General features: G+C 41.0%; 1 protein-coding gene across 2 annotated transcripts in view; it reads right to left on the minus strand.

Moving 5' to 3' along the window:
• DNAH6 (dynein axonemal heavy chain 6) overlaps positions 1 to 19,579 on the minus strand; it is a 1,211,389-nt gene that overhangs the window by 553,834 nt on the left and 637,976 nt on the right. For both annotated transcript variants that reach the window (XM_069236637.1, XM_069236634.1), the window contains exons 39-41: positions 18,333 to 18,480; positions 16,910 to 17,067; positions 5,197 to 5,328 (exon numbers count right to left, since the gene is read on the minus strand). In XM_069236637.1, the coding sequence (XP_069092738.1) occupies positions 5,197 to 5,328; positions 16,910 to 17,067; positions 18,333 to 18,480 (438 nt within the window). The remainder of the gene's footprint in view (positions 1 to 5,196; positions 5,329 to 16,909; positions 17,068 to 18,332; positions 18,481 to 19,579) is intronic.

The raw sequence follows: 19,579 nt of genomic DNA on the forward strand, positions 1-19,579 counted from the left end.
GTTCAGGGCTTTTATCGGGTTCGCTCTGGCTCTAGTTTTAAGTACTAGATTTTAATAAATAATTACCGTAATTTTTATAAACATGTTTTATAGATGATTTGTGTATAATAAATAACCAATATTTGTAAAATATCAATCATAGCGTGAAGGAAAGTACCCTCTTTTTGGCCTGGTTACCCCCACTTTTTGCCTGCTGTCAGTGTGTTTTAACTGTGTTCACTGGCATCCTGCTAACCAGGACCCCAGTGACTGTGCTCTCTCCCTCTAAATTTGGTTATTTAGGACTTTGCACACCCTGCAAGTGGCATACCAATGCCCCCATATAAGTCCCTAGTACATGGTGTAGTGTGGTTAGTTTTACGTATTCATTGCGCTTTAGCTTCAGGCTTTAGGCCTTTGTGCATTTTGCCCTGAATATATTTTATTCATTTGCTAATAGCTTAGAGCCTCTGTGCACTTTGCTTTACATGCTTTCTATTAGGCTTCGTACTGTTATTTTTCAAATAGCCAGTTCTACGTTGTTGTTTTTTATTCATATCACACTGTTTTGCCTACTTCAGCACTGGAGTTCTCCATAACATATTTACTCTGTGCTTCAGTCAAGGATACAGTCTGGTACATTGCCGATAGACGTGGTAAGAGTTTAGACTTGGCATTCCTGCGTAGGGACATTTTGTGATCACGCTGACATGTTAGTTATAAAATCACTTCCTTGTCCCAGTACACGCGAGAGGGAGATTCCGACCAGGGAACCACAACTTGACGCTGACTGCCTCGTTGCAGATGCTGAACCAAGATCACAGGTCTTTGCTCAGGTATGAGGGCTGATGTCTCCACAGTGATTCTAATAGGCAAGCTAGAAGCTTAACATGCTGTGCTCTAGATAGAACAAGCAGAGGGAGAGTAGAAACTGTTTGACAATATGATAGCTTTGTTTTTATGTTTTACTCTCCTGGTAACTATTACAATCCTACTGTGTTGTATCGTTCTGGTTATTGCGGCTCACGCCTTACTATCTAAAATACAGTCGTTTTATTAAAACATTATATAAAACTTATACTGTCTTTGTCATTTGTATATGAGATCATATTGGAAATAAGAGAGTTGGTTTGGATCTGAGTAACCACGACTTCCCTGAGAAGTTCCAAAGATGTCATGCGCTCGGCTGCCAAATCATTCCTTCCACATGGGAGAAATGAGGCACTGCTAGTTAGCCGGAGCAAAAAACGGATTTATGGTGACAGTTCTTTACACGTGGGTCAGACTCAGTCCCCCACACCGTTATAGATCCTGCTACCTAGAAATCCAGTAGTCTCATTTAGAATAATGAGAGCCCATGCGACAATGGTACTTAGGTATCCAAGTCATTGGGGCACCAGGGGTTCCCCATGGGCTGCAGCATGTGCCACCCATGGGAGCTCATGCTAAAAGTGTCTGCAGGTCTCCTATTGCAGCCTGCGTGAAAAGGTGTATGCACCCTTCCACCACAGGTCACTGCACCAGGTCACTGTAAGTCATCCTTCGAGTGAAGGAGTCACTCTCCTGCATCCGCAGGCACCAACTGCAATGACGACCGGCTGCGTGGACCTTCTCTCCTCTAGAGCTGTGTGGATCCTGCATCACAGGTGGTGGTCTGGTGTGGTCCCCTTGGTCTTCTTTACCAGCTGTCTAACTTAGGAGATGGTAAGCCCTTGCCTCTCCTTGCAGGACAGTACCCCTGTGCATCGTGACTCTTGCAACTACCAAGGCTTGTTTATTCCTCCTCCAAGGGATCTTCAGGCTCCATGTAGCCCCGGCCTCCAGCACTCCTTCCTGCAAAGCACAGTCTTGTGCCTGCTGCTCCAGCGATGTGGGACTCCTCTTCAGGTGTGCTGAGTGGACCTCACTGCGACTCCTGTGCCTGCTGCAAGTGGGTTGCCTGTGGGTGCTGCCTCCTCTTCTTGTGACTCTCCCAGCTGCTGGGGGTCACCCCTGACTCCCCTCCTTGGGTCGGGTCCCTGGACCTTGCTGGTCCTCTTCAGCCTTGCAAAAGCTTATTCTCCGACTCATATTAGCCAAGGTTTCTGGTGGTTTTCCAGCATCACAGACCGACTGCATCTCGACCGCTGACGTGGGACATCATTTGCATCACTTCTGGGACTCCCTTTCTGCTCACGTGCTGCACTACTGACCTTTTTCATCCACCTTCGAAGTACTCCTGCATCCACAGAAGAGTGGGTAGTGGCTCCTGCCACAACTGACATTCCACCTTGAACTGGACTTGGTCCCCTTTCTTTGCAGGTCCTCTTCTGTCAGGATCCACCTTTGGGTTCTTCAAGTCTTGGATGGGTCTTGCACAATCCTTTTCCAAATTCCTCCTGTTGGGTTTGGGGGAAACCAGATACTTACCTCTCCTCTCCTCTCCTGGTCACTGGGTGGGCTCCCTGGTACTTACCTATTGGGGTTCGCAGTTCCTCCAGCTCCCTTCTCCTGATTCCACATCCTTGGGTAGGAAACTGTGCTTCACATTCCACTTTCTTAGTATATGGTATGGCCCTCCCTTAGGGCCCTCACTATCTGCTTCTGTTTTTACCAATGCCTATTGCTTTCTATGCTATTTACGGATTGCTAATGTGTATATAATAGTGTGTTTACTTACTTCCAGTTGGGGTATTGCCTATTCAGTATTCTAGTATTTGTGTTACTATAATAAAGTACCTCTATTTGTGTTACACCATATGGTTCTTTCTTGTGTGTAAGTACTGTGTGACTACAGTGGTATTCAGTCACAGCTCGCAACCGGCAGAAGGGGCAGGCGGTGCGCGGGAGGGGGGTTGGGGAGGGTTGGGAATAAAAATTAAATAATTAAATAAACATAATTTAAAAAATCACTTACCACTGCTCATCCACTTCTCTGCAGGCACAGACTTCCAGCCTGCCCTGCGCCAATCCTGACGCTGCTCAAAGCAGCATCAGGATTGGCTGGGAGTGCACAGCCAGGGTGCTCCTAGGCAGACTGCGAGCCTGTGCAGACTCTCTACAGCCCAGCAACTGTCGCTCTGAGGGGAGTGCACTGTGCACTCCCCTCAAGTGCTCGTCACAGCTGTGGACCACCCTTTTTAAAGAATATGATAACCGTTTATTATTGTTTTCTTGAAAAGGTTTGCAGTTGCTGCTGCTGCTGGCAGGGGGAGAAGCTCCTCCGCCCTCATGGAGGAGCCACACCTTGTGGTATTGAATAAGCTTTGCATGTCTCCTAAATAAGTCTTGGCTGCTCATCCACAGCTACCTCTAGAGAGCCCTGGCTTCCTAGACACTGCCTACCCTTCACTAATAAGGGATACCTTGGCCTGGTGTAGGGTGATAACACCATAGGTGTCCAGCGCACACCAGGCCAGCTTCCTACAAAGTGTGCCTACTTTTGGGGGGATGAGGGTAGGGCTCTGTTTTATAAATAACCACTGCAGAGGAGACAGGAAACTTTCATAGCTTTGTCTGACTGTTAAAACTCCCTGCCTAAAGGAGGATAACTCATAAGAGACTGGAGATGCCAGTTTTCCTCTTCTCCGAGGAGGGTTTGGTAGGTATATTTAGTCTTGGGGCTAAGGTGTGCCTCCTTAAAGTGGGGAGTACATAAAAGGACAATGTTCATACATGTCTTTTATGTAACATTTTATAATAAAGGATTTTTTAGGAAAAGGTCAGCCCTCACTTGGTTTCTGTAGGTTTCAGTATAGAAGTGGCTGCTTGTGCCTTCTTATCTTCCCGTGCAAATCTTATTACCAATAAATGTAGGCTGTGTATAATTCATGATGCCCCTCCCTTGACAATGGTCATAAATAGAATATTGTACTCTGTGCATCTGCATATACATTTTATGCCATGGCATTTATTCATGTGTATTTATTTTAATAAAAGGTATTTAACCAAAACCAAGATTCGAGGGATTAAAATTCTGTAGCAGGGTAAAATGGCACTTAAAGAGATACCGTTACAATTAGGAGAGATGATTCCCTGCTTGAAGTAATTGTTACATACAGTATGGTAGGCAGTGAAAGGTATTTCCTTAAGTCACTTATGCTGCACTAATAGACACATATTCACACATTTATTACTACAGTGAAAAGTTCAAACTCCAGTTTAACATCCCAGTAGCTTGACAGTTACATGAGAAAATTGTTTATTGCCTCAGAGATTACATCTTGCAATTACACTACAAATGGAACCTACATAATTGATGAGGATCTTCCGTTTTAGTAAATGAAATTATTATGCTGTTTAACACAACCCATTTAGGTATCGGTTAGGATAACAGTTTGGCTATACAGCACTAAAAAGTGCCTGGTTCAGGCTACTTGCCGTCTGATGATTTACAGTAGGGAGGATTTACCGCCGATGTGGACAGGAAGGGAGTGAGTAATCTAGGAGTGTGACCCTCACTTTCCATGTGCCAATCGAACATGTTCCCAACCTATCCCATGAAGAAACATGGTAAGTGAGACTGCTCTATACTGCACACGCAAAAAATTCCTGTTGCGCAAAGCATTATCATACAAAACGTTTGGCAATCTGCAAGTCGCAGGCATGACACATCTATTTAAATTATTAACATGACCTAGGTCGACAACATAACAAACAATTGCAAGTGAAAACATACATGCATCAAGAAAACGTTTGCATTGTATTTTGTCATATTAATGCTGACTCGAGGTAGAACACATTAAGCCATGCTTCATACAAAGAACATGCTGCAAGTAACTGCACATACTAGGGTATCAATATGCATTAAATTCCAAGTGCTGCCAAACACCACAAAACCATGATGACCATCTAACCACTTCCTGCCGATGACGTAAACGCAGTCAGTCCATCTCTATATACATCATTAGATAATGCTTCATAGGTCATGGCTTTTTTCTCTGTGGTCAAGGGTTTACCCATGTGCATGTGGAAGTCGTCTTTCGAACAGAAACTTCGAATGAAACCGTAAAGAAAACATCGAATTCCCCTAGAAACGGCAAACCATTAAAAAGATATGTTCTGCTGAGGGGTTTCTCACTAAAACTTTTATGGGTGTGTGATGCAGAGTCGTTATTTTATGTAAGGTTAGGAATTTAGGAACGTATGCATTGAAATTAATGGCACCATTTCTACCATTCAGATTTTTTTAAGGAGATGGCGCATTTTCCTCGCAGCCATTTTAACGCAGCCACTGACCTGAAAAATCTGCTTGAGGCTGTGCTCAGACGGCGTCGGCAGGCACAGCATGCTGAAGTGTCGGAAGAAACGCGGGGTTACTGGATTACGACCACCTCCTGGAGGGGCGCAGGCTGCTGCGATTGTCACATCCTACGGGGCACAGAAAACACATCATGCACAAGTCGAATTGGACCTTCAGGCCTTAGATTTCTTTCTAAAACACTCAGGTTCCAAAAAAGTTTGGTTTCACGATATACACATAAATAAATAGTTAACCAAGCATCATTGCTCTCCTGGGCTTCCAACAATATCACATATTGAATGGTTGATGGAATTTGAGTGAAATATGAATCCACAAACAATATACTTGTGTGCTTCATGGCGACCTAATATCCAACCGAAACTGAGGTATAAAATATAATCGAGGTAGCCTTTATCTGAAAGCCCGCAGCATTTAGCTGAAAAGTAAATATTGGTGCTGTTCAAAACTGTAATCGACGTATTAGTTTGATTTTAAATGTACAGTTCTATATTGCAAATTACGAATAGGGCTCCCGGTTTTATGGTATTTATTTTTTTAACATTTCCGTCTATATTTATCCATATTTATTTTTTGCCCATTTTATTGGTATTTATCCATATTTATTTTATGTTTTGAGAATAAATGGACTCTTAAAGGTATGTTTCCAAATGTATTTAATTGATAAACATGCACTCATACTTTGATATTGCTGCGTTTTAGCAAAGTAAGCAGCCAAATATAACAACACACTACACCGACAGGTACATATTAGCACTATATACAAATATATGCTAATATATGCCTGTATTTAAGGAAATCTCATCCTGTTTTTGAATCCTCATGGTGTCTATCTCCTTAGTAGTTGGTCTGTAATTCATAAAAGACAACAAGGAGAGTCACTCAGAGGAAGCACAATATTCAGTATTTTTCTGCCTTTAAGAATAAATACAGACATGAAATAGATTATTTTCTGTCCATATTTATCTGTAAAAATCAGTAAAAACTGAAAACTGGAAGCCCTAATTACGACACAAAAATAAACTCTGGAGCATATCCGATTGTTCACACATGAGGCTGGAGGAATAAAACATTCAATCTGGGTGGAAGTTGCTCAGCCATTTGTGGTTTTGAATTTGGGGGGGGGGTCAGAATCTGTAATGCACCTTATGTTGCTCTGCACTTTTACTCTGAACGCTAGAGGAGATTACTTCGGACCGCTTTTCAATGCTTGTGCGATGAGAATCTCGAAGGAAGCCACAGCTTTGTGCATGTGTATATGTATATATTTTTTCACTGAAAAAAAACAAAAATTACAGGGGTGTTATAGTTAGGTTCTGAATTTACTCATACAAAACCATAGAAATTCAGCAGCTATAGAGTACTTTTAAGTAACTATAACTCATGCTCTAAGGTAACTATAACTTGTGGGTTTGTGAGTCTGAGCGAGTTTGAGGGAATGAATGAGTGTCTGAGTGGGTGTGTGAGTAGACACGAGTCTGAGCACATGTATGAGTGAATGAAAGTGTATGAATGAGTGTGGTTTTTCTTTCAAATTTTTAGTTATTCGCGAATAAGTCGCAAAAATTAGCAAAATTGTTGCTCTGCACTTTTACTCTGAACGCTAGAGGAGATTACTTCGGACCGCTTTTCAATGCTTGTGCGATGAGAATCTCGAAGGAAGCCACAGCTTTGTGTATGTGTATATGTATATATTTTTTCACTGAAAAAAAACAAAAATTACAGGGGTGTTATAGTTAGGTTCTGAATTTACTCATACAAAACCATAAAAATTCAGCAGCTATAGAGTACTTTTAAGTAACTATAACTCATGCTCTAAGGCAGAGGTCTTCAAACTGGGGGGCGGGCCCCCCTAGGGGGGCCTGAAGTGATCCCAGGGGGGGCCCCAGACTCTGCCCAAAATAAATATTATACAGATAACAGGCCTTTGTTTTAAGCAGAAGCATGTTATTGCAGTTTTAAAAAGGTAACAGGAATTAACTGCAATGTTTAAATAGGTTTAGATATATTTAAACATCGCCATTTTTATAAAATAATTGTGAAAAATTCTGAGGGGGGGCCCAATGATTTTTATTTTTCAACTGGGGGGGCGCGGCATTAAAAAGTTTGGAGACCTCTGCTCTAAGGTAACTATAACTTGTGGGTTTGTGAGTCTGAGCGAGTTTGAGGGAATGAATGAGTGTCTGAGTGGGTGTGTGAGTAGACACGAGTCTGAGCACATGTATGAGTGAATGAAAGTGTATGAATGAGTGTGGTTTTTCTTTCAAATTTTTAGTTATTCGCGAATAAGTCGCAAAAATTAGCAAAATTCTTTTAAACCCATAATTTGCACCTAAAACACATCTATATTACACCCATGGGGTTGGGCTACCTTCACCCTGAACCCTTATGCCACTTTGAATTTGGATTTTCACCCCCGGGGACCGTGTCCCATGAAATAATATGGAGGCCTCAACTTTGTAGTCAGGTTGTGGTTACCCAATTGCAACGCTTTTATTTGCACACGTATTCATGATAAAATTGCAATTTTCATGAGATATTCACGGCTAGAGATATACAAATTTATTTTCCCTTCAATACCTCAAAAAATACTGAACAGATTACACCATATTAGCAAAAGTGTAATCTGCGTACCAACAGGTAGCTTTCTGCCACATTTGGTGTAATTCCATTCCATCCAGTGGTTCAGTCCGTAGTTGTGTTTAAAGAATCCTATGGGAATTAACATGGAAAATGCATCGTTTTTTTAGCCTCTTTTTTTCTCTGTCCCTGCCCGACAATTCACCCTGAAACTTTCCATGCACAACAAGAATCACCTCAACACTTTTTGGGGGGGAAATTTTGTGAAGATTTGCCAAACTGTGCCATAGATATAGACAAGTCAAAAAATACTTTTTCTATGAAAACGTGGTCCTAACTATAACTACCTAGTGGCGACCGGCTTGGAGAGTAAGTAGACAAATGCACTAATTATGTGATTCAAGGTTACAGAATGTCGTCTCAACCTCCTATTTTGCATACAACTATTGTATGATAGCTGCCAGCATCTGCATACGGCAAGCTGAGGGGGCATTTTGAGATGCACTTTATTAGTAACTAAATTTGTCTTAGATTTTTAACTATTATTGTGGCTTTAAATTTTTAGATGTCACTTTGGCTGACTGTAGGCAATGATTTTTTTTCAGGTACTAGCTCTTCAGAGCCGGCCGATGGCTATGTACCTGCACTATCCTGCCAGCTTATTACACAGTGTTTTAAGTAGTAATGTTGACTGCTTTTGTCTTTTTTGTTTAGGAATGTTGCAGTCATTTTGGCATGTACTTTATAAGTGACTAAACTTGTTTTAGGATTTTTAAATTATTACTGTGGGCGTTTAATTAGATATAATTCCGGCCAACTGTAAGCAATGCATTTTTGTAGGCACTAGCACGTTAGAGCCGGCCGATGGATATGCACTCTCACTTTCCTGTCTTTTTAGGAATATCGATATTTTGTAACTATTACGCAATTAAATATTAAATCATGTATATAGTGTATGTATATTGTATGGCCTGTCTCTGACAGGCTGACACAAATAAATAAATATTCAATAATCTAAGAGCCGGTTGCTTAGGATTTCAGTTTTTTATAGAACATTCCATCAACTGAAACTAATGCTACCACATCTCGAGCTAGGAAGAACATCGGTTCACCACTATACAACTAAAAGGAGGGACTGTGAGGTAAAAGAGCTAGAGGTGAGCACAGATACAAGCATGAGACACCATCTTAAAAGCTTTGTTCAAAGATGAAGTGTATGTGATTTCACAGGAAAATAAATTCAGGGCATGCCTGTTCTAAGAAAACATGACACCTACGCTGTTTAGTAGAAATAATCAAGAAGAGTAGAACTTAGCGTTTGGAACCCATCTAAAGAATGCCTTAGTTTTGGAAATTGCCTTTAAAAAGCTTTTGGCACCAAAATACATTGGAGTATTGCCTACGATACAAGAACAGTTATAAATAGATTATAGATAAATGCCATTAACAGTGGAAATGGTTCTGGCGGTGTGAGTAAACAGTGCATTTGTTAGCTGGCATCAAACTAACGCGTTTTAAACTTGACTAACTTTAAGTGTGGCAACAGTTTGCCAGGCAACATTTATGTTTTTCAAAAGAAAACTATTGGGAAAGGATTCGATGTGTAGTTGCAGAATAGTTTAAAAAAGGCCCCTATCTTTCTTTTTTATTTGGAGGACAGATGCTTAATGGGTAGGTAACATTACTTCACGAATGTTAGTACTGACTTCATGGCACTTCCACACATGCCTGGGACCACTTGAAGTGTATTCAAAATATTACAACAGGCATGCAACCAGGCATGGCCAAATAAGACTTTTGGGGCCAGATGCATCAAAACATTTTGCATTTGCAAATGGTGCGAATCGCAAGATTCCACCGTTTGAAAATCCAAAATAGCGTTTTACGATGTATGAAAGGCATTGCAGTCCAATTTTAGGGAATCACAATTTTTAGCGATTTCCTAAAATTGTGATTCCGAATACTGAATCGCAATTTGGGATTCCCTAAATAGGAAATCGCAAATAGGGAATTCCAATTAGCGATTTCCTATGCACACGTATCAAGCATTTCCCAAATGTGAACTGGGCAATTAGCAAATGCAAACTTAGAAACCATGTGCACTTTTAAAAACTGCATTAAAAATGCATTTTTTAAAGTGCCATGTAGCGCACACAAGTCCCTAGGGCATGTGTGCGCTATACATGTGCACAATTTTTTTTTATGGGGTGCATCAAAGGGGGCCTTAAGCCCTCAGCACCCTTGTTTTCGAATAACCTAATTTGCAAATTGCTAATAGGAATTCCAAAATTAGGAAATGCAAAACCATTTGCGCCTATGGGCCTTAAGGCCCATAGGAACGAATAGAGTTGCATTCCCTAATAGTGATTGCAAATTTTTAGAAATCGCTATTAGGGAATCGCTATTTTGTTACATTCCATTTTGTATTATCTAAATAGTGATTTCTTAAAAATCTCTATTTAGTTAATGCAAAATGGAACTTTGATACATCTGGCCCTTGATTCCTTAAGCTTTTTTGCTTCATTTACTAAACAACTCTTAGTCACCCCCACCAAAAACAATGGACAGCGCTGCAGATGCATAACAGCTGTCCCATATTCCGGTATGCACTATAAAGCCTTAATCATTGGGGATCTGGCATCCTCGCCTTCATCCATTCTCTTTTGCCGACTTTAACGAACCACCTTTACTAAGAAAATTCACTTCTTCAATGAAATGTGCCCTTAGGAAAAGAGGACCTGGTGTTGGACATAATTTTGGGATTCATGGCTTCGTTACTGATCTTAAATTAAGCATTTTGAGCTAAAGTAATTCATAGGTACTGTCTCACTAAGCCTCCCGCTTACTATACATTGCCATTGGCGATACTTTATCTTTATGAAAGATAGTCTACAGGATATTTTTCAAGAATGCATCTTCTTGATGAATCACTTTTTTGCAGAATGGGTCTGTCCTATTTTGTCACTTCGTATCCCCACATGAACTAACTACATGCTTGTTTATAAGTCTTAGGGCACAAGTGGGTTGTGACCAACAGGACAAACACTCTTTTTTATTTTTTTAAGGAGGCACTGTAATAGCCCATGCCCAATACCTCAATAAGCTGGAAGGACTAAACCTCAAAGCATCTAAACCATTTGATCCTATCACAGGCTTTTTTTTTAATAACATCAAGGCTGACATGGGGCTCACATCAGTTACCACAGGACCCATTCACTATCAGTCACACTCACACCTTGGACATCATTTACTTGTCTTATCCTACCTCGACTTTGCCATATATTATACCTTGCATGTAATCAGGATATCAGTGTACACATTTTTGTAGCACTGAGCTGCTGGGCCTCTCCCCCTAACGCCCCTGCCCCCCCTCACCCCTCCCCCCCAACCCACCGCAAGTGCTGAGCCCTTTTTTGGCTATTAGGGTTAGTTCGCGCTTAGGCCTTCCTAACATTTTCTCCAAATAAGCTATCCATGCCAAATTTGCATCCTTTTTTCCAACATCCTAGGGATTCTAAAGGTACCCAGAGTTTGTGGTTCCATTGGAGGAGACCAAGAAATTAGCCAAATAAAGCTAACAATTTTTGATTCTTTTCAGAAAAATGGGAAAAAAGCGCTGCACAAGAAAGCATGTGGTTTTTTCCCTGAAAATGGCATCAACAAAGGGTTTGCGGTGCTAAAATCTCCATCTTCCCAGCTTTCAGGAACAGGCAGACTTGAATCAGAAAACCAAATTTTTCAACACAATTCCGGCATTTTACTGGGAAATACCCAATTTTTGCTATTTTTTGTGCTTTTAGCCTCTTTCCATTTAGTGACAGAAATGGGTGTGAAACCAATGCGGGATCCCAGACAGCTAAACATTTCTGAAAAGAAGACAACATTCTGAATTCATGAAGGGGTCATTTGTGTAGATCCTACAAGGTTTTCCTACAGAAAATAACAGCTGAAATAAATAAATATCGAAATTGAGGTGAAAAAAAGCCAGCCATTTTTCTCCATGTTTTACTTTGTAACTTTTTCCTGCGATGTCATATTTCAAAAGAAATATACTGTTACGTCTACTGGACTCTTTTGGTTATGGGGATATATAGGGCTTGTAGGTTCATCAAGAACCCTAGGTACCCAGAACCAATAAAGGAGCTGCACCTTGCAATGGGTTTTCATTGTATACCGGGTGTACAGCAATTCATTTGGTGAAATATAAAGAGTGAAAAATAGGTATCAAGGAAACCTTTGTATTTCCAAAATGGCCACAAGATAAGGTGTTGAGAAGCAGTGGTTATTTGCACATCTCTGAATTACGGGGTGCCCATACTAGCATGTGAATTACAAGGCATTTCTCAAATAGACGTCTTTTTTACACACTGTCTTACATTTGGAAGAAAAAAATGTAGAGAAAGACAAGGGGCAATAACACTTGTTCTGCTATTCTGTATTTCCCCCAAGTCTCCTAACGAAAAATGGTACGTCACTTGCGTGGGTAGGTCTAATGCCCGTGACAGGAAACACAACATGGACACATCAAATTTTTATATTAAAATCTGACATGTTTTTTGGAAAGTGCCTAGCTGTGGATTTTGGCCTCTATCTCAGCCGGCACCTAGGGAAACCTACCAAACCTGGGCATGTTTGAAAACTAGACACATAGGGGAATCCAGGATGGGGTGACTTGTGGGGCTCTCTTCAAGTTCTGTTACTCAAGATCCTTTGCAAACATCAAATTTGGCCAAAAAAAACACTTTTTCCTCAGATTTCAGTGCTCCAAAGTTCTGGAATCTGAGAGGAGCCACAAACTTCCTTCCATCCAACACTCCTCCAAGTCTCCCGATACAAATGATACCTCACTTGTGTGGGTAGGCCTAGTGCCCGTGACAGGAAATGCCCCAAAACACAACATGGACACATCACAATTTCCCAAAGAAAACTAAGCTGTTTTTTGCAAAGTGCCTAGCTGTGGTCTTTGGCCTCTAGCTCAGCCGGCACCTAGGGAAACCTAGCAAACCTATACATTTCTAAAAACTAGACATCTAGGGGAATTCAGAATGGTATGACTTGTGGGGCCCTTACCAGGTTCTGTTACCCAGAATCCTTTACAAACCTCAACATTTGGCAAAAAACACTTTTTCCTCACATTTCAGTGATAGAAAGTTCTGCAATCTGAGAGGAGCTACAAATTTCCTTCCACCCAGCATTCCCCCAAGTCTCCCAATAAAAATGGTACCTCACTTGTGTGGGTAGACCTAGTGCCCGTGTCAGGAATAGATCGCATAACAGTCAATTTTGGTCCTTACATGAGGGCAATTGTTGACCCTGGGGTGAACCATTCCTGACGCGGGCCCTAGGTAGAGGCACTCAAGTCGGGTAGTGTTTTTATCAGGATAGGTGCGGAAACACTGGGTGGTAGGAATTTTGTGGATCCCAGCATATTCCTGTAGTACATGTGACAGAAATGCAACAAACATTTGAGTTTTTATTCAACATTTCACCTTTGCAGGGTATTCTGGGTAAGAAAACTTTGGGGAATCCACACAAGTCACACCTCTGTGGACTCCCCTGGATGTCTAGTTTCCAGAAATGTCTGGGTTTGGTATGTTTCCCTATATCGCCGCCTAGCCCAGGGCCAAAAACGCAGGTGCCTGCCTTACAAAACCAGGTTGTTTTGTGATAGATAATTTTGATCGGGGAGCTCCTAAGACAGCACTCTCTCTGTGCTTGCCACTGCATGCACCTGCTCTCTGGGTTGGGCTAACCCGCTATTGTCCCGCTGCACAGATTGTGCTTGCGAAGGAAGAGCAGGACTGTCCTCATCACCTCCCTCATAATCACTGGAAGAGGAGTTATCGAATGGGACTCCGACGACTGAAAAATCACTCCTAGAGTCTGCACCATTGTCCTATCCCTCAGATGCTGTCTCAGTATCTGCTGTCTCAGTCTCTGTCCTACATCAGAGCTGTTCTCTATAACCCGAGTTAGGGCTTGAGCAGCAGACATACACCAAGATGCCATCTCTGCTACTGGCTAAACTGTCGCTCTAAGACACTAGCCTACGTAGACAGTTACAAAATTGCTGGTGTGAGTGTGTGATACATGCAACTATAGAGGTCTTCCCTCAATAAGCATGTTCTCTCAAGACACTTGAAAAAAGACACACTATTTCTTAACCTTATAATTATTTCTTAGCCCCCCCCCACACATACATTTCATTTGTATTATAGCGCAGGTAATGGCTGGCTTTACTAATCTACTCAGCTAGTTACATAAAATACAGATTTGATCTTTGCAGTAGGCATATAAACCTTCTGCGCTACTTTATGGCTTCAAAACTGCCACTAGACAAAAGTCAGATCCTTTTGAAGCAGAAACAAAATCACAAGACTTACTTGACTTTTTTATTGCTGTCTGAAAGCTACAGTTGAAATGCGTCAGTTGATGTGCATTGCTTTGAAGATGCAAGCTGCAACTGCAAGAGAACTGGTGGCAAATATATATATATATATATACACACACACACATATACGTATACATATGTATATATATATATATATATATACATAAATACACACACACACACATATATATATATATATATATATATATATATATATATATATAAAGGGATCAATTTTATATGCAGGTGTGGTTTTCTCTCTCTCTATATATAGATATATATAAATTATAAATATATATATATATATAGATCTATATATAGACATCTATATATACATATCTATATATTGATATATCTATATAGATATCTCTATCTATATCTATATATAGATACATAGATATGTATATATACATATATATATATATAGATTTATATTTTTTTAAATAGCTGTATGGTTTCCTTGGGGGCATTAGTGGCAACCAGGAAAACCATACAACTATTAAAAAAATGATTGCCCCCACAGGGGGTCGCCCTGCCCACGGGCGACCCCTTGTCAATTCCTTTTTTTTTGGGGGGGGGGGGGGGCGCAATCGCACCCCCCAGGGGTAAACATACCTTTTTTCATTTTCCGAGTGGGCTGACACCCCCCCTCCCCAAGTGAAATCCCTGGTGTCTAGTGGGGTTTCTTGGCCCTCGATTGCAGTTGTGCTGTGATCGAAGGCCAGGAAACCTGTTCAGGAAGGCCAAGTTTGAAAGGGGAGATTCTCCCCTTTCAAACGGGGCCTTCCTGAACATCTGGGAGGCCCGTTTGGACTTGTTTTCCACACCCGAGCAGGAAGCGACCTTACAGTCGCTTCCTGCTCCGGTGGGGAAAGTAAACAGTGACGTCAGCGTGCCTCGCCACTTGCTCACATCACAAAGGAGCAGATGGGGGGGCGAGGGGAGACACGGAAGATCTTCCGTGTCTCCCAGGGTTTTTTAAATTGAAAAAAAATCCTCGAATGCAACGACCCGCACCAGGGAGGTAATCTTCAACAATCCACCTTAATCGGGGAGTCATTTGTTCAATTTGACTTTGGACCACGGCTTGTCATAACTCTCAAGCACCATGAGCAACGCAATAGGATGAAAGTAGACAAAGTAGACAAATTGGGAAATAACACACATCAGAAAACAGAGATGGCACAAACCTGTTGAAAGTCTAAAAAGGGACTTGCATTAAAGCCAAATAGAAGCTCTGTGGCAAAACCGACCAAAAACCAAATATCTTGAAATTAGTCAGCCCGAGCGTAGTTTTGTGATAGCTTCATACATGACGCCCAACATACAAACTTTTTTGCAAGAACTTTGTGACAACCTTAAATCTTAAAGTTCAAATTACCAATATAAGACCGGGACTTATCATAACTGTAAGACGAGACATAGCCACATCTACTGTCCTGTTTTGTTACCTCTAATCCTGCCTCAATCACCCTTTATTTTAACCAGAAACACCATATGAACCTTTACCATACTGATTCATGCAGAATTACAAGAGCTCATCATTACCACTTGTCAAAAAATACTTCATGATTACAGTATTGGCTTCCTTGTTAGAAAGAGGGTATGGTTACACTGCTCCTGAACCAGACAGGCACCCCCTCCTTTTTTTAACACCCTACTACCCCCAGGACCTGGCCCACCCGGCGGCCAAAAGAATTTACAGTGTGCTTTTTTCCTTAAATTTGCAGAAAAATCCACTGATCCATCCACAGATTTTTCTGAGATGTGCTTTATAAACAAAGCTTTTTATCCCTGCCAGAGTCCCTAGGTGACCCCTGCACCAAGGCTAGGGGCTCAGTGTATCCCTACCCTCAGCCCTTTTCTTTTTTTTCATTTTTTCTTTGGGTCTCGGCTTTCCAGAATGGCTGCCAACACTTCCTGGTTGAAGTGTTGGCAGCCAATCAGATACCAGCACTGGGACAGTTGAATCTGTGGATCCTCTGTGTCCCTAGTTATCTATATTTCTTTTTTTCTTTAAAATCTTAAAAACTACTGAACGGATATACACCAAATCACAAAAAGCATGCTTTCTGGAACAAGAGCTAGCTTTCTGCCAAATGTGGTGTAATTCTGTCCAGTAGTTCAGGCTGTAGTTGTGTTCAAAATCCCTACGGGAAGATGCATGTGGAAAATGCATTTTAGAACCCCACTATTTTCTCGGCACCTGCTTGATGGATCACCTCAAAACTTTGAAGAGAGCAACTGAACCGACTGTCATATGAGTTTTGAAAATTTCGTGAAGACGCGTCAAGCGGCACCAAAGTTTTTGGCAAAATAAAAAATACTCTTCCTACGGAAACTAGGTCCCAAATATAACTATAAATTTATATTCTATTATACTCCTGCTCTGAGATTTGGTGGCTCTGCAGGGGAAGAGTGGTCCAGGGTCTAGCCTCTGACTAGCTGGGGTTTGGGTCTATTATAACAATGTGAATTGGTTAACAGTGTCAATTGCTTTTCTATGCTGCTAAGGTATTTACATTGTACTGCTTATTTTGAATACTGTGGGACTTCCACCATGACGATGGAGAACATTAAGGCATGTGAATCTATGAAAGAGTCAGTACTGGAGAACGTCTCTGCATGTGACTAGTATCCTGATGACCAGGACGAGCAGACTTAAATAGGATTATCAATGGCGTCTGATACAACATTCATAATCACGATAGTATAATAACCTGTATTTCTTTCCAAAAAAGTTTTTCTCTGTCATAGAAGCCTCTGAAATCTTGATACTGTCGAAGTAATTCAATCGGTGGTTGAGAACCATATCGATCCAATTTTGGCATGTTTAAGTCATCCACAAAAATAATCACTCTCTTGTTGCCTGGTGCACCTTTAAAAGAAGAAAGTAGTAAAAAAAACAAAGTACTTATATCTCCGCATTCGACATTTTTTTAATGTGCAGTATAAATGCAGATACACCTTCCCACCGTATCCGTTTTATTACGTTTTGCTTATACAGAGCTTACGTAGAGAAGAGTGCGAAATATATTACATTGCTGCGATCTAGTGGTAGAATTTGAGTAGTGCAGATAGTGTCATTGCATTTATTTCTGAATTTCGATTTTGTGACGTGATTTCTTTTGCAGTGATTCACTCTGTTGTCCAAGTAAGAGGGTTTTATAAAACATTTGAAGAAAAAGCAGTCTACGTGACTCCTCGTTTCTGACCCTTTTCTTTACAATATAACTCCTGGAATGCATGGTTGCCAGATGCCCACATGTTGCCTTGCACCCACTGCAGCTGACACTCTCCATAACAAGGGCATCCGTTAAAATATTCTAGAAATATGCAAATAATGTGTAAAATGACAATGGCTATATATGGTTGGTCGGGTGCAGTGCACAGTGATGACCACGCTAAATTCTAGCTATTGCCGCAAGGTTTACTTTCAACATGTCATTGAGCAAGACCATTTATATCTTCGCGATTCTTGGGTCGAAAATATGGGGTCTAGTTTAACACTGCACAGATCAATCACAAGTGCGCTACTTATACAGTGTCATAGGGCCGTGTCCTGCTGTTGTGTATGCCAAACCGGATGCGTGTGTTGGGGTGAGGAACCGCTGGTGACATGTGGGGGAAGCTTACACTGCTGCAGCTTGTCCTCTGTTCATTTTGAGTACATACAAAGTCTGCAATGCAGATTCCAGTAGTTTCATTGTTCTGTGTCTGCGAGGGAAAATCCAACCCTACTCACATATGCTACACATGCTTCCTGTGTGAGGTAAGCCTGAACTGCGGCTACCTAAACCAGGAGCATATGCTGTACTTTGAATGATAGTATCTTTCGCGGCAGCTGCCCGTGATGTATATTTCTATGTGTAACAATGAAGTGTGAGGACACTTTTTCACGTTACATAAGACAAGTCATTTGGTTTGGTCAATGCTTTTTTAAAAGAGGTATGCCCCTCATCGACAGCCCCAGATTCTAGATGTTATCTATAATGTGAAAGTGGAAAGTTAAAGTATGGCAACAAAAAAAATTGAAGAAACGCTGCACAGGCAAGCACAACCACCATATACAATTAACAAGCAACAGAGTAATTGGTGATAAAGAATCTTTCATTCAAAAACAAACTAAAAATTGAGATTTACCTAAAATATTCTTTCTTTTCTTTTCCAATTTGGATTCGATGATTTCCTGTGTCCTTGCAGAAGACGTCTGGGCAGAGAAGTTTATGTAGACAGGAACGTATGACGCTTCTTCCTGTATTCTGTTCAGCAATCCTCGAGCAACGACAGACTGTTTAAAAAATAAAACGAAAGACATATTATTGCTCCTGATGAAAAAACATGATGAATTACATAAAGACAGCGTCTTACATCCCACAGCGTTTGTTATATCAAGTCAGAGTGAGTTGAACTGCCTTCTAAGTAGGAGTGGGAAAGGACTGCGGCATATCTTTTCACACTCTGGGGTTCATTTATTAGTTTGGCTAATATTGCAAGTTAATAATGTGCGTTTCCATCTTGTTTTCTCTGTATTTTATGTAACATTTTAAAGAGTTTTCTTAAAGCTAACTGCAGCGGATGCAGGGACACAGTGCAGCTGCCTTTGAAGACATTTTCTTATATTTTAAGAAACGTCCACCTTGAATGCACATAGATCTCAATTGGCTATCTTTGAAAGGGTTTCTTGATGCCTAGGAACATTTCTTCAAAGAAGCACGCTACTCAGAGCCGAGTCAGTGGCCAGTCAATCGGTTATTGGGTTAGTGTGCATGCTGTGTGGGGGCCTGTTTCGTTTTATGTGATTATTAGAGGGGCTACATGAAGCACAATTACTAGCTGGAATTAATATTGTTATGGTTTCAAAAGAGCTTTAAAGCAGACTGGCATGAGATTTTTAAGAGTAACTTTTATACAGATGAGGGAGACAGGAGGTAGGTAGAAAGAAACAGGTTGATTTAAAAAACTTAAGTGATTGGAAGGTCAGTTTTTCATGCAGCAGTTTAAGTGATATAATGGTTGAGAATTTCTGCGTGCAATTCTGGATGCAAACCTGCTGAAAGAAATAGTTTCATTTACATTCTACACCATAATAAATACTATACTATAAAGTATTGGAGTTCATGCAAATTATGTGCACCATTAACAATATATTATAAAAAATGTTTGTAAACATCCATCAACTTGAAAATACACCAAGGCGCAATTAATATGACACATTTCAATAACCAGTAATATATTCAGTGCCAGGTTTGTCACTCATTCAGTGCCTGGTTTGGAAGGTACCTGAACCTGAGGAGCACCCCAACAGAACAGACACCATGTCCAGCAGAATGGATGTGTCTGTGGTCACCATCTCCACCTAGGGTCCACCTTGCCTCGTAGTGGAGCCC

This window comes from Pleurodeles waltl, chromosome 1_2 (assembly GCF_031143425.1).
Source record: "Pleurodeles waltl isolate 20211129_DDA chromosome 1_2, aPleWal1.hap1.20221129, whole genome shotgun sequence".
In the NCBI taxonomy this organism is placed as follows: domain Eukaryota; kingdom Metazoa; phylum Chordata; class Amphibia; order Caudata; family Salamandridae; genus Pleurodeles; species Pleurodeles waltl.